We start from the raw sequence: 15722 nt of genomic DNA on the forward strand, positions 1-15722 counted from the left end.
AGTTACTCGTATTCCAAAGGACACCAATCAAGACTTCATGACTTTACATAACCAAAGCAGATGACAGAACACACTGGAATCTGTTAGAAGCCTCTTTCCAAATATTCAGACTTGCCTAATCCACACAAATAGTCTCAAATTAAATTAAAAAAGCAGAATGCTCTGATTTTTCACGTGAATGGTTAGTTAAGTATTTTTGAAGAAACTGGCAGCAGGTACTTAGCACTGATCCAAAATCTTTACTAAGTAACACTTTAGTTTGCACGTATAATCGACAACCAGAGGTCAAGATAACCAATTCTTTCTGTGGCACTGTAAAGTAGAAGGTATAAGACAGAACACTGAGTTGGGAGATATATATATATTTTAAAAAGGCCTCTGCCAACCCCCAACATTGCAAGTGCAGTAGCTTTTCTACTCTTCACTGCACCATTCACCCTCCTCCTAAGAAACACAGATATTTATTTTATATCTATGCTACTCTTCATAGAGATAAATACATTGCTACTTGTACAATTTTTTTTATGATGTGGGCATTAAGGCAAGGACGTTTATTCTTCTGTTATAATAAACTAATCAAAGACAGAATGAGGATTTACAGCACATAAGAGTCTGGTAGCCTCAAAATCTGGATTCGTTTTTAACAATATTGCAAAACCAACTACATCTGTTATACAGTTAAATACAGAACCACAAGAACAATTTACATGCTTTTTCTTCCTAGCCTATTGAAAAGGGGCTAAAATAAGCAACAGATTAAAGAAAAAATCTGCATCCCTAATCTAATTATAAATCTTCTCTGCAAACAGCCACCAGCTTCCCACTAGAATGTCATTTTTCCAAAACTAGATTTGCCTATCAATTAATGGCACAGAAATATGATACCATTTAATGTGACAGAGCATGGAATAGCAATGTTTAAGTTGAGACAACTCTGCCAGCTCAGCTGAATACATGAATTTGCAAATAGAAATATGCATTTTTATATTGATGTTGCATTCCAAGGTCATAATAGAGTCAAAATAAGATCATTAAGTGCAACAAGCTAATACTGATGAGCTTCATTTGTTTGTAATAACAAAAACTTGATTTCTAGTTTATATCTTCAACTCAAACTGTTTTTCACATCATTAAGAAGTCAGGAGATATCAAGGAAAAGGAAATCCACAATAGAACCCTCCTCTCCCTAGATTTGTTTTGGCACACACATGACATTTCTGTCCTTCACTGTCAGCTCTTACTTTAAAATTACTCAGATTTTGGTTACTTTCTCAAGCAGCATTACTTTTCTTTAAAGACATATCACGCATTAAATGTTTTTAGTTTATTTCTTGTATTACCAAACATTATGCCTTATATATGCTGCATGTCAGAAGAGTTATTTCTAACTCGAGCTAGTTCATAGCTCTGATATTTAAATTCCACTGTAGTTTTCACATCCAGCAATTCTTTTCATAGCTGTCTGCTTCTTGGTTTATAACCAAGGCTTTTAACTGCTTCTCTTCCACTACAAGAATTCAAGAATATCATTCCTATGAAGATAGTTAATTCAGAAGGCAGATTAGAATTTGCCCCAGTCCATCAACAATTATTCAAAATTAGACACTATGGTGCGTAGTCAGGCTGAGCAAGCTGTCTGTTGTTTATTACTGGCAAAGATATGAATGAATTAATGGCTTGCTTTTGGCCACTGAAGCAGATTACTTTCTAAACCATCTCCACCCATGAGGTAGTTTAGCAGCTCTGCAGGCCTCTTAAGTTTCTTGTGTGGCTTCTGAATGTTAACAAGCAGGCTGAGACTTGCTCCCAAGACTGGTCTAAGAGCTACCGAAAGACGTTTAATCTAGGACCCACAAGCTGCAGTTGAAATTGAAACGGCTGTTTCCGTCAGCCTTTTAAAAAAAGGGGCAAGTGCTTTAGCCAGTTAGCATGCAATCACAGAATCAGGAAACAGTTGAGGCAGGAAGGGACCTCCGACTATCATCTAGTCTAGCCACCTTCCTCTAAGCAGGGTCAAGTACAGCAGGCTGCTCAGGACCTTGCCATGTCCAGTCCAGTGTTGAATGCCTCCAGACATGGCGACTCAAACTTCTCTGGGTAACTTGTTCCAGTGTTCAACCATCCTTACAGCAAAGGGGAAAAGGAGGTGTGTGTGTGTGTGTGTGGGGGGGGGGGGGGGGGCAGAATTAGATATAAACAGATTCACTACACAGGAATGGGGTCCTGAAGCCTACAGTGGTGGAGGTATTTATCAAAATTACAGTTGAGACAACAGTAAATAAAAAAGGTCGCTTCGGAGGACGAAGATGCTATGATATCTTATAATCTCTAGAGAATAGTAACAATATTAAACATTAGAGAATGTTTCTATGCTCATATCCTTCTGCAAGCAAGGGGGAAAAAAATGGGGAATTGTCTGCTACTAAGTCAACACCACCACAAATCCTATATAATGATCAAATCACATTACCTTGTGACTGTAAAAGCAGTGCACCATGAGCATCATTTTACAATGACAAAGACTGAGAACAATCTTGAGACTGTTTATGAGGGAAGCCTATCCTCATTTAGCCAAAACATAAACCTTAACATTAATTAAATAAAATGCATATAATCTTAACTAGCAGTATAAGCTCAGTGAGCTCAACCCGCCTAACTAAACTCCATGTCATTCAAGCTTTTCTGATGTCACACAAAAAAAAATGGTTAAGCTTTGAAGGCACTAGTTAAGTGATAAGCTTACTTTTAAAACACTTTTGGAAAAAGCAAGCGCTTCTATTTAGCAAACAGAATAAAAAGCTGTAAGGCCTTACAAGTGCGATGCTTTGTATCACACTGTTTTGTAGTATATCATGACGAACTTCCATGCTCACTTCTAAACCAAAGCTGAGCATTACTTAATCAGGCATAATAGAAGTTGCTATGACAGGGGAGGGGAAAAAAAAAGTATTTCTATAGTGCTTTTTCAGCAGATCTAGGTACAGAAACATGATGATTCAGCAGGAGATCAGCTCCTGCTCAGAACAGACGGACTAGTCTACCAGCAAAAGTGGAAGAACTGCTTATCATTCAGCTACAGAATCCAAGAACAATTGTCTTGTCTTGTTTTATTGATTCACATGCATAGGCTGTCTTTAGTCAGGCACAGCAATCTCTTCACTGAGGAAAAGGAGCAAGAGCAAAATTGTGTTCCTGTTTGTGACCCACGTTGCTCCCTCTCCCTTCCAATCAACATCGACTTGCCATTTCTTTTTTGGCATTTACTGAAATCACTTGTGGTTGAACAGGATCAGAGCGGTAAGACAATCAAGGGAATAACACAAATATGTGACAAAGATATGCTCTTTGCCTCTAGATAAAGAACAGTTATTTTTTGACACCAGTAACACTCATGTCAAACTAGCTCAAAGAGAACGTTAAGATGTGTTCAATTATGTCACCTAGGAAAGGCAAAGTAATTCACAATACTACTAAACTCTCAGCTGCTCCTGTCTTCATAGGAGGAAGATTTTAACTAGAATAGTTGCATACCTTCTGGAGTCAGGAACATCAAAACAACTTAAGAATTCAAAAAAAAAATCACTGAGGATCAAATCGCAAATGCTACCTAAAATTAGCAATACAAAAGATTTCTCTAAATAAACAGCAAGTTATTAAAAAAAACCAGTTTTAATTTCTTTTGTTCTTGCTGCTGTTAGAGGACCACAGTTCCTCATTACTTTGCATAAAGAGGCTATACTGAGGTGCCTGAATTCCCAATTATTATTGGACAACATGACTGAAAAATCTTCGTTGGCAATTATGAGAAGGAATCAAAACCTTCTAGATAACAAATGAAAACAGCTATAACAGGATCTTAGATGGGGAAATAACTAAAGCGCACAGCAAAACGTTTCTGTGGACCATATAGGAGATGCTGGCTATTAAAAAAAGCTATCAAAATTTATTTTCCAAAGTATAAGTCAACGTTCCTCTGAATGCAATAAACAGTAGGATAATATAATAAAGCACTTGTTAACTGCATTCAGCATATGTTATTTTGCTCAGTCTGGTCACCTACACAAGTCATCTGACTGGACAGACGGGAAGCTGCACCAGCTGCTTCATCAGCAGCCTAAAGGTCTCTAGCAAGAAAGAGTATAACATTTGAGAATGACTCTTAAGATTTAAAAGGGAAAGGAATTTACCGAAAAGCATTTAGCTTCTGTAAAGCTAACAGAATTAGTTAATTTATGCCGTCAATTTTGACTTAACACACAAATGCAACTTATGCCAAGTAAGGAGAACAGATTCTGGCTTAAAAAGATTAACAGATAAACATTAAGAAGAAAGGCACTCTTTAATACATAAGAATAGCTGCTATAGGGATAAAGCAGATAATTGGTATTTTTCAATTTCCTTGTTTATACCATTTTGTATTTCCTAAATTCGTGCATATTGTACCAACCTCAATACCACTTTGTCTGGCTAGTTTTACAGCTGTATTGTAGTAGCCACAGCGTAAGAGATGTTCCACCATCATACGATCCATGCGTTTCTTCTTCCACATGTTTGCAGCAGCTGGCTGGTCACTACTATGCTCTTTCAGATGTTCAATCCTACGCTTGCAGAGTTTTGCACTCTCATCTTCTGCCTGGATTGATTCAACTGCCTAAAAAGTAATAATTAAAAGGGAAAAAAGAGTTACATATTTTTCTATTCTATAAAGTAGTTGCTTTTAAAGTAACATATAAGCTTTACTAAAAGAACGGTTGGTAAATATTCTTAACATTTCGCACAGGTACTCCCAATAGCATTTTTTCCATTTAGAAAGACACTTACTACGCAAGTTTCAGTGTGGTTGGTCCAGTTTTGAGAGATTCTCACATACAAACAATAATTTTGATACAGCTCAGTTAAACGTTATGAGTATATGCATCTCAAAGGAATTCTGTTTTTTTCTGGTTAATATGCAGTTAGTCCAAAAAACGGCAAGGTATTAAACCGCAGCATCAATTGCTATAATAGTCCACAAGGAGTTTTGTGAAGGTTTGCAGCCATCTGGTTCAAACAGCTGAAATTCATGAGTTTCCTTCCATAACCTATGCATGGCTTCTTTCTCAATCAGCTGTGCTACTGATGGAGTTCTGTTGGGGAGCAATGCAGAGTAAACCCACGTTACTCCTAATACACTGAGGCCATTTTAATCAGTCTCTGCATTAATGAAAGCGATATAAACGTTTAGCCTTTTAGCACCTTTAATTCAAGGAACTTATAGTAGTTTATGAGTAAATATCAGCACTGTTAAACTGATAAGTATTATTTTACTTACCTTTAGTCTCCAGAAACATGAATCTACTTTTAGGATCCTTACTTAGAAAAAAATAACAGCTTTATCCAGAGAAAGCAGAAGGACATTTCTCCCCTCCCCACCCCCCCCCAGCAATACACTGGCACACCTACTGCAAAACATATACAACGAAATATCTCCATAACCATATTTTTTGTGTTACTGTTGGTTTTTGTTTGCATTAAAAAGGCTGTGGTCATGTCTATTCTTCTTCAGCCTTGTTAAGTAGCAAATTTTACTAGGCAATTTATTTACAGCCGTATTTGGAATTTAAAGCTAGGTGGTTCGGTATAAAGTATGTGACAGTTGTGGGTCGTATCAGAGTACAAAACACATAAATGCTTGTAGTTTAGTGAAAGCAGTCAGCAGCCGTTTTATATGCTTGCTTGCCAGAACAGGTGAAAGCACACCAGATGATAAAGGCTTAGTACCTCTCCTATCTGTGATATATCACTGTAGTGATGCAATTTCAGTTGGGTTGCCTTACTTGTGGTGACTTTACACTCACTTGCTTGTGTTCAGATACCTACATAGCCATTCCAACAGGAAAATCAAATTTGGGTTGGCACGTTGGCCAGCCAAGCACAGATTAAATAACTTGGGTGGGTTTTGGCAGCCCACATCACACCCCATGCCGTTACGGCTACCTTTCAAGTACTCAAGCTATTCAAGCTACGGTATCACCTTTGGGTAAGGGTGACAACACAGCCCTGAGAGTACAGGTTGATTCTAGTTGCTTTTACTATACATGTTCATTTAGAGACTTCTCCTGGGAGGATCGATATTTGAAACACAAACAACTGAATAAGAACTTATGTAAGAAAAGCCTTCCAAGCATTTGCCTCCTTTTAGGTCTGGTGCTAGTCTGACCCTTCGCATGATATTCAAGTCTTTAAAACTCTAGTTACTATACGAAAAAAATGTTTTACTATAACCCATATTAAGCCTTCAATGAGATATTTCTCCTATGGAATTTACTTTTGTTTTGTAACATATGGTTTGAGATCAGTTTGTTTTTTTAAGGGATAAACTGAGTCTTTTCTATTCAGCAAGGAAACACTAAATCGAGCCAAAAATTCACTTGTAATTGTTAGCGATCCGGAGTATTATCAGATACGAAAAAACCTTCAAGAGTTACTCCGGATACCATTAGGAGGATTCAGGGCAATTAAGCACAAAGGGTGAATCCCTTCCCATTCCAAAGGGCATGTGACTCTTCTTATTTGGGTTTCATATCTGGATTTAAACAGCCCATGCCGTTTCAATCCTTCTAGTGCATTCAGAAAGGCTGCAAATCTCTTTAAGCCCTGTGGTGCAAGTCTTACTATCTGGACTTGCCTTGCTGGACATTAATTGAACTTGAGAGAACAAGCACGTTAAAGAATATAAAGGGAAAACACAAAGGCTTAAGTTTTCCCAGGATCATTTTTAGAACCCAAGAAATCTGCTATGTAGAAAAGCTTTTCTTGTGTAGAAAAGCAAGCAGAGTGTTGAAGAAAGGAACTCTAATTCGGTTATGGCCACCTCAGCAGCTTAGTAGATCCTTGTGTAAACAGAAGAGGAAACAGAGACCCCACTTGGGTCTAAAGGCCCTGTGGAAAACTATTATTTTGCTCCAGGCAGAGATTACAGAGAAGATGATTGGAGTTGAGGGTTTGGAGCAGAAGCAAGACCTCTGGATTTCAGGAGACTTACTATCTGAGCAGATTTTTCTTTTTTGCCCATTGTCCTTTCTGAACAGCTGTAAGACTCTCCACGGCCTTTCAGGCAGTCAGAAACAAATGAGCAATTACTAAAAATGGAGCTTGGCACCAAAAACATTCAATAATGCCTTCAGACACACCCCCACAGTCAGAAAAGATTTAGCAAGTAAATAACTTACTCCTCCACATCATTACTATGCACCTACAAGCAAAATCTTCTAACACCTCTTTCAGAAACAGCAGTAATTTCTTTTTGTAAGTAAGAGACAAGTGAACAAAACACGTTTCAAGACCTCCAAGTCTCACAAAGCAAAGATGAAAACAGCAATTAGATTTAAGAAGTCTTTTGCAGATCAGCTTTCAACACCTGGTTGACCTGTCCAGGCAGAAAACCCCAAATCCACACGCATGACCATGTTATTTTCATGTTATGAACCTCCGAAGTATTCTGACGCTTGACATAACCAATAGATACAAATCTTAAACGGAGACTTTATTTGCTTTAAATTTTTAATGAAACGCCTCTGCTCCCATTTGTTTTATTTTCAGAGAACTGTTCTAAGGCAGGGCACAAAAGCTATTTCCATTCTTCTGCAAGATTTGTTTTTAAAAAAGTGTTCTGATGAGCATCAAGATTGAATAATATTCCCATCCAAAATAAGGATGTTATACATTATGTTTTTAACTCATTTTCAGAAAATCATCAACACAAACGTGGCAAGGGTCTGAAACACAGCCAAACTTTCAGGCAAGTGCTGAAGCTTAACAGTTACAACAACCTCTCTTGGTAAGCTTTGCTTAAATGTTTAGTAACATTCCCTAGGAACCTTCCAATCTGCAAGTTTAGAGTTTACAAGGAGTGTTCAAGTAACAACCCTGGACAACTGCAAAGAAGCTTCAACACTGCTTTCAATATCTCCCCGAGAGTTCCACATTTTCCAAGCTCATCTTTTACACCTGGTTTCCCTCCTGAAGTGATCAGTTAATGTAAACTGCACAAAACTTTCCATTAGCCAATGAGAAATTGATACAAATCAATTCGTTTTGCTGATATTTGTCTTTTCAGGGAGAGAAACACCACCTACCTTTCTTTTCAGAACACTGAGTTTTTCAACTACTCCATCCAGGAGACTAACAACTGAATCCACAGCAGGACAACTGCTCAGTGTCTTCTCCAGCTCTGCAACGACCATCGTTACGTGGCTAGTCTCTCGGTCAATGTTCTTCTGTGCAGCTCGAAACCGCTTGTTCAGCGTTTCATATGGCACCTAAAAGAGCAATATCAGGCCATTAGGATTTGTACGTTAAAAAGACATACATACATAAAATAAAGAAGAACAACATACACAAAAAGACTCAGGTACTCTTGAGTTTAAGAAGATTCATTTTATTTGGTGCACCTCGGTTTCAGAACAGTAGATGCCATTAGCTGAACTTCAGTTCTCATATCAACGTCCTCATTTAAGCTCCCTCAGCAAGCAGCTAACACTTCAAAACATTATGACTACACAGTAACAGGAAATAAAAGCTTGGTAGTTTCTTTTCTGATACCAGCTTCACCTGTCTCCCTTTGACTGTAGCAACTCTTGAGCACTAATGGAAACAGATCAGGGTTAAACAGAAAGCAAAGATAAATGTATATCTAAAAAAGAAAGCTACAAATTAACTATAAATAAGAGATCGTCCTTCAGAATATGACTTTTTAAACAGACACTTATTTTCTTCAGGAGTTCACGGAACAAAAGTTATGTTTGAGAAGTCACGCAGTACCCGTACTGGCAACTGAAAAATAAATTATACATAGCACTCCAACAGTTTTCCACTTCTTTCCGTGAAGAACTAATTTTTAGTATTCACTCTAGCACTATCACAGCGCCAAGAGAAGCCTCAGGTAAGGAAGGTTTCTTTCAAGTGAAAAAGTCTACACGGTATGACCTTAACAGTTTGCTAAATTCCTCTAAGGCTCCATGCCTTGGCTTAAGAGCCTCACTGGTGCTGGAGGTCTCCCGTCCTCCTACTTGTCCCATGCTGTCTTTACGAATCACCCCTATCAAAACTGCTATTGACAGCCACTAAAAACACCAGGATGAGAGCAGTCTACAGCCTGATCAAATTTAAGAGTATTAACTGAGTTAAAGAAACTTACAGTAAACACTGAACTGCTCCCATGATGTTTCTTCCATTGGAAAGACAGCATAAATAATTTGGATAAGACATTCTATTATTTCAGAGCTCCAACGGTAACAGGAATTTTAGAACTGAAAACATTCCAGTGTAGATATGCAGATGAAATATATAATGCACATAGATAAACTGTGTTTTTTTTATCTTAAAACTATCCACGAGAAGTTTTCCAGTAGTTAAGACAGTCTTGATAGCTAAAACATGTCTTTGATCAATGGAAAAGCAAACAACCAGATTCCATGTACTAAAGTAAACCAGGAAACTCTTATCAGTATTCTGTTTGACACGTACACCGTGCATATGTTTGATTAGGAGTGATAGACTTGAAAGATTCATAACCAGTTATATCAAGTCTGCCTCTGTGCCTCCCAGTAATCTGCATGCAAGAGAGCACGCAAGGAGGTTCCACTCTCCTTTTGGGCTCTAGGAGGAAGGAGGTTACTTCACAACCATTGCAATCCATAATTGGAGATCCATTGAGAATCAGTTTAGGTTCAGAATAAGGAAGATGAGCCAAAGCACTTGCTTTCCAACACTTTGCGTAGCTTAAAATAGTTTGTGTTTATCTTCAGTAGAAGCATAACGAGAGGATATTCCTCATAAGATATGAAAGGGCTTCTCTTCCTCTCAGAAGAGCTGAACTGTGTACAAAATTTTTTTGGCATCTCAAACTAAGATGAGAGAAGACAGAACAAGCCTTTACCTCAGGAAATATTACGCTAAAACAATTTTCTCCTTACCTATCCTCCCCCAAAAATCCCAACACCACAAAACCCCAAGAACCAAAACCACATAAAAATAAAACATCACACTTAGGCTTGGTCATGCCTACTTAAATAAATACTTACATAACTATCTTTTATCCATCTTTGGTTATCTTATTTTCCTTCTTCATTTCCAAAAAATGGATGAAAGCTTTAGAGCTCCACAGATCACAGAGGTATGTGGGGGAGGATTATTTGAAACCCCATACTTTCAAGCAGGAAAACTTGTTTCTCTGACTCCGAGGTTTGATGCCAGAGAGCACTAGGACAACTTCCTCCTTCAATTTTTTTCCTCCCTGATTTTTCTTAGTATGAACTGAAAAATATTTCCTTCCGTTACTTTCATCTATTGTGCTTAATTCCTGCAACTATTCTGCTAACGAGCTTTGCACACCACTCTGAAAAGTCACTTCAGTCAAAGCTGCCAGATGTTGCTATTGATTTGAGGTATCTCTACTTGACCACCTAACTTGAAGTAGTGTTTTTGACAACACTCAGGGCAACAGTCAATTGCCCTGACACAAATCTGGTCAGTTTGAAAATCTTGGCCTTGATCTCCCTTTTCCTTAGTTTCTTATCTGCACAAGAGCAATAACACTTCCCGTTTCCCATGCTCTGTCTCTTTAGCGTGCAAATTGCTGGCAGAGTCTGTGTTCATATGACATTTAGAACAGCTGGACCTTCAATCTCAGCTGACATCCTTAGATATCATTTATATTGTGGCTAGGTGCAAGAGGTTTTTGAACTAGTATTATCCTTTTCTTTCCCCCTTAAAAAGATTTGAATATTCTGTGCAGAAGAGGCTAGGAGTATAGTTATTTTACTACGTACTCTGAAAATAAACACATGAATTGCTAAACATAACTTTTAGGTGATATTTCAAGGTAAAAAAGACTTGAGATAAAAAGAAATTATTTACTATTAATTTATCAGCTGTGCAAGTACTCTTTACCAAACTTTTTTTTTTTTTTTTTTTTTTTTTTTGCAACTGGCACAGGCACTTGTGTATCACTACAGAGCTAGCAGTTTTAGAAAATATTTGTGAACCATATCCAGGTATAGCGTTTACACGAGGACCAGATTCTACAATGCCAGAACTTACAAACTGAAACTGCTCAGTTCCTTAGAGAGAAAGTGTCTCATCTAGACTCTACAGCTTGATCGTTTGATACCTTCATAACTCACGCAGCACCTGAACTCCAGAAGAGAGTCAGTCTCCTAACACTGGTTTGCTTTACTAGAGAATTCTGTAAAAGTTACTGTCAGTAGAGCAGTAAGTTTATTTTCTCCTCCAATAAGAAAAGTATCTCCAATACGATAAGTAAACAGAAGAAGAAAGTGAAGCAATAGTGCTTTGGAAAATGCAATTCTGAGAAAATTCTAGATTATGGTTCACCTTTATTCCCAGGTACTATAGTTTTAAAACAGTGGACGTGAGGCTTTTCCAAACCAAGAGACAACTGCAAAATTTGCCTATCATCAGCTGCCAAAAATGTGCTAGGGACCTTAAATGTTAATGCCAGTACCGCATTCTGTGACCAAATCTGGATTACACAGCTATTTCTTAGGACAATACCGGTCTGCAGAATGCAGCCTAGGAATCACTACTTTAAGGGGACAGGACATGGGGGTAAAAGGGGAGGGGCACAAAACCAAACACACACACACACCCCAACAACACTGACATTACAGAATTTTGAAATAAAGCTGTAAGAACTGACCCAAAAGCATTCTGGAAGAGTTCAGTAGCAACTTCTCCTGCTCACTAGAGCTTACAAAACCACACCTCAATTGCCGGATATCATGAGCACGCAAGAGGATACAAAGGATGGATGCAAAATATTAGCGGGCAGCACACTTAAAGTCAGCGTCACTAGATCGATTCTACTTCTTGTTCATCAGCTTCCACCGCAGCAGACGCACCGTCTTGCTGAAGCAGGTACTACAGCAGGTCCAACTTAAGTCAAATTTTTTTTCATTAGGTTTAAGTTAGAACAGCCTATACAAAGGGGGAAAAAAAATTACAACACAAGTTTTTCCAAGATAAAAATTCTGCTAATAAAAAGTTAAGGAAAGTCCTTTTGGCTAGAGACTTCTGCAAGTATGTAGCCCCAGGGAACTGCTGTGTGCTAAGTGCTAACCCAGAGACAGAGATAACCAGATAACCCGACCCAAGCATTTTCTTCATGTCAACAGTTACTTCACTCTAGCTATAGGCAGCCAGGAAATCGTGTTGTGCTCTCCCTGAACAAGCTATAACCACCTATAAGAGGCGAGAATTGGGAGAGGATCCTTCCAGGTCTAAAAGCTTGGACTGGCAGAGAAGGAAGAAGGTCTGCCTTTAGAGCTATACCATGGTTGTTCAGCTGGGCAGAGGGAGAAGAAAGCAGGAAAGTTAAGAATTTCTCAGAGGCAGTTTTTAACAACACGCTTAAGAACTCAACTGTTATTTATGGCTGGGCCTCCAGCCCAGCCACAGTTCTCTTCCAGTCCATGAATGCAGATAAGGTAACAGGGCCAAAATGACTCGTTCTAAAAATCATGAAGGACACAGTGGCTAAAACAGGTGGTTCAAATTATGCAACTGTAGGTAACACTCCCTTTAATAAGCCGGATCACATTTAGATTGGATTACCTTAAACATGCTGAAGTTATCCACTAAATATTTCTATCAAAACGCCTTTGGCAGTAAATCACTTACTAAGGGAGCCTTTCTTGATTTTCCTGAATATATATTAAAGCTAGAAAGAAATATTAAGCATTAAATGCTTGCATATATTGTACCTTGACAGTTATCAAGTTCTATTACATTTAACAAACTGTATTTAGTTCCTAAGTGCTTTTTAACAGTCTATTAAAAAAAAAAAATTTAAAGAAATCAGATCATGATGTTAAACCAGTCAGTCCTTTACACAGCAGTGCACAACGCATAATTTCCTTTGTTTTCACATTCACTATCAAGCACTTTAATGAGATTTTTCATTTTTTCTTCTTAAATTTTTCTAAATACATGCACACATTTGTTACTCCATTCATGAATCAGATAAACAGAAACAGGCTACCCATAAATATTCTCACCTCAGTCCAAGCTCTTCTCTACAGGCTCAGAGAAAACAGGCTTTAAAAAAAATATGCCATGGCAAGGTACCACCAATAGTCTTTACCAACATAGAAAGGGAGAGCAAAACACAAATCATTTTCCCCTCGCAGAAGTTCCTTACTTATAATGATCAAAGCTTAAAAAAAAAAAATCTCCATTACCTCAACAGTATTTATGGTAGTGGCAGTCAGATAACCAGACTGGACTTCTTATGCTGGTTTTAGCATCTTGAATTCCACTAAGTAGCTTAATGGAATCCTGAGAATGTTGCAGTGTTTCAGCCTTAATGCACACCCCACAGCTTACATTAAAGACATAGTCACTTCCCACTCATTAAGCGTTTTGGTTTCTGCACAAAGTGAAGACACATTCCCAAGCAGAAAATGCCACAACAGTGCAAGAACATGATAACAACGGAAAAATTAGCTGCGGCAAGATCTTCCTAGCAGAAACGATGTTATACTCATCCAGTCATGATGGGGAAAAGCATCCCAAGTCAGCTGGTCGGCTGGAAATCCAGCACTAACACCCAACTGTCAGGGCCAACGTATTCATCCATTTTACTCAACGAGAATTCAAACTAGCAAGCAGCTAATGACAAGGACTTTACAGACCCATCAGCTGCATAAGGAAGATGAAGAAAAACTATCTGCTCCCAAGCTTCCCAGGATCCTGTGCCAAGCAACTGAGTCTGGGGAAGAGATACTATTCACAGTGGTAGTCTCTAATGCAGTTCTCTGCTGGAGCATATACAAGCCCACACTGGAGATATAAGCTACAGCTATACAAGTCCATGGGACCAGAATGGAGGGAGATGAGTGATGATATTGCAAGGCTGCTATCATCTTTGGAAGGTCACGGAGATAAAGGAAAGTCCTCAATGACTGGAACAGGCAAGAGAAATGCCTCTTCTAAAAAGTCAAGTAGGAGGATCAAGGAAACTACAAGCTGGTCAGCCTCATCTCACTTCCTGGGAAAATTATGGAACGAGTTTTGATGGAAGCTATTGCCAAGCTCATAAAGGTGACTGGGAAGAGTCATAGGTTTACCATGAGCAAGCTATTCTGCTTGCTTGCTATGATGAAATGACTACCTCTGAAAGAGAGAATACCATTGGTACTCTTTCATGTCAGGTTCAGTAAGGTTTATGACATGGTTTCCCTCAATACCCTTGTAGCCAGCCAGTGGAGATGTGGACTACATAGGCGGAATACTACATGGGTGAAGAACAAACTGAAAAGCCAGGCTCAAAGAATAATGGCCAGTGGTTTAAAATCCAACTGTCAGCTAGTAAAAAGTACTGTTTGACTTCTGAGGAGTGTTACCGGCTTCAACATCAATTTCTTCAACAGTGAGTTGCAAAATGGGACTGAACACCATCAGCAAGTTCACAGAGGACAAGAAACTGGGGGAACACTTGGACAGCAGAGTTGCCATTCAGAGTGAAGCTGACAATTTGGAGAAATAGGCCAACAAGAACTTCAGAAATTCAACTCAGGCAAAAAATAGAGCCCTGCACCTGGCATGGAACAACCCCATCCATCACACGCTAGGGACCGACTGACTACAGAACAGGTCCTGCACAAAAAGATGCAGAAGTCCTGAGAGACAACAGGTTGGACAGAAATCAGCAACAACCTCTTGTGGCAATGAATCTTAACCACATACTGGGCTGCATTAGCAAGAGTGAAGTCAATGGGTTGATAGGAGCGATGATTGCTTCTGCTCAGCACTCATGCAGATCCACCTGGAATACCAAGTCCTTGTAGTTTTCAACTGCTCCAGGACAGGAGAGATGTTAAACTAGAGAGAGTCCAGAAGAGCAGCAATCAAGATGGTTAGAGAGCTGGAAAACCTTACATCCAAAGAGAGAGAGACAGATAAATCGTTTTGTTTCATCTGAAGATGAGAAGGGAAGGGCACAACCTGACAGTCGTCTTCCGCTACCTGAACAGCAGGGTCTATACAGTAGAAACACCATAAGCTGTTTCTCCTCCATAAACTCTGCTTGTTCTTGTTGACCTGAAGAATTTTAGCATTTGCAACATCCTGTGGTGAGGCATTTCACAGCCTTACGCACTGTGTGAAGAAACACTTTGTTTTTGACTTGTTATCTATTAGCCTCATTTGACACCTGTTTGTTCTTGTTTTGAAAGAGAAAGGGAACTCTTACTCGCCCTACTCCTCTCATATCCTCTCTTTCAAGGTTGAAAAAATCTCTAAATCGTTCATTGAAGACAACTATTCTTTACCTCTAATTGTTTTTCTTGCCCTTCCCTGAACACTTTCAAGTTCTGCTACATCCTTTTTCAAGATAATGGAAGAGAGAAAATAAGAATAACTTGCATTATTCAGGAGAATGACACACTACAGATTTTTACAGCTATATATAATATAATATATATATATTATATATATAAAAGTATAAGTATATATATAGTATAATGAGGCTTCCCATTTTTCCCTTTCCTACTTTTCTGTGACAACTTTGTCACTATTAAGCTGACTGTTCCCAGAAAACACTCGCTATAACCCCCCAGATCTCAATGAGTGATAACGATCATTTCAGTTAGTTATTTCATACATAAGGTTAGGATCGTTTTTGTCTTCCACCATACATAACTATATTATACTACATTTAT

The 15722-nt window shown here is 38.6% G+C and overlaps 1 protein-coding gene across 6 annotated transcripts in view; it reads right to left on the bottom strand.

Annotated features, from left to right (window-relative positions):
• The window catches only part of MAEA (macrophage erythroblast attacher, E3 ubiquitin ligase), a 55091-nt gene that overhangs the window by 29420 nt on the left and 9949 nt on the right, over positions 1-15722 (bottom strand). For 5 of the 6 annotated variants that reach the window (XM_068943605.1, XM_068943608.1, XM_068943604.1 and 2 more), the window contains exons 2-3: positions 8118-8300; positions 4448-4651 (exon numbers count right to left, since the gene is read on the bottom strand). In XM_068943605.1, coding sequence (XP_068799706.1) covers positions 4448-4651; positions 8118-8300 — 387 coding nt within the window. Of the gene's footprint in view, positions 1-4447; positions 4652-8117; positions 8301-10064; positions 10297-15722 lie in introns of those variants that run through there. The other variant, XM_068943607.1, reaches the window with a different exon arrangement.

Source organism: Struthio camelus, chromosome 4 (assembly GCF_040807025.1).
Source record: "Struthio camelus isolate bStrCam1 chromosome 4, bStrCam1.hap1, whole genome shotgun sequence".
In the NCBI taxonomy this organism is placed as follows: domain Eukaryota; kingdom Metazoa; phylum Chordata; class Aves; order Struthioniformes; family Struthionidae; genus Struthio; species Struthio camelus.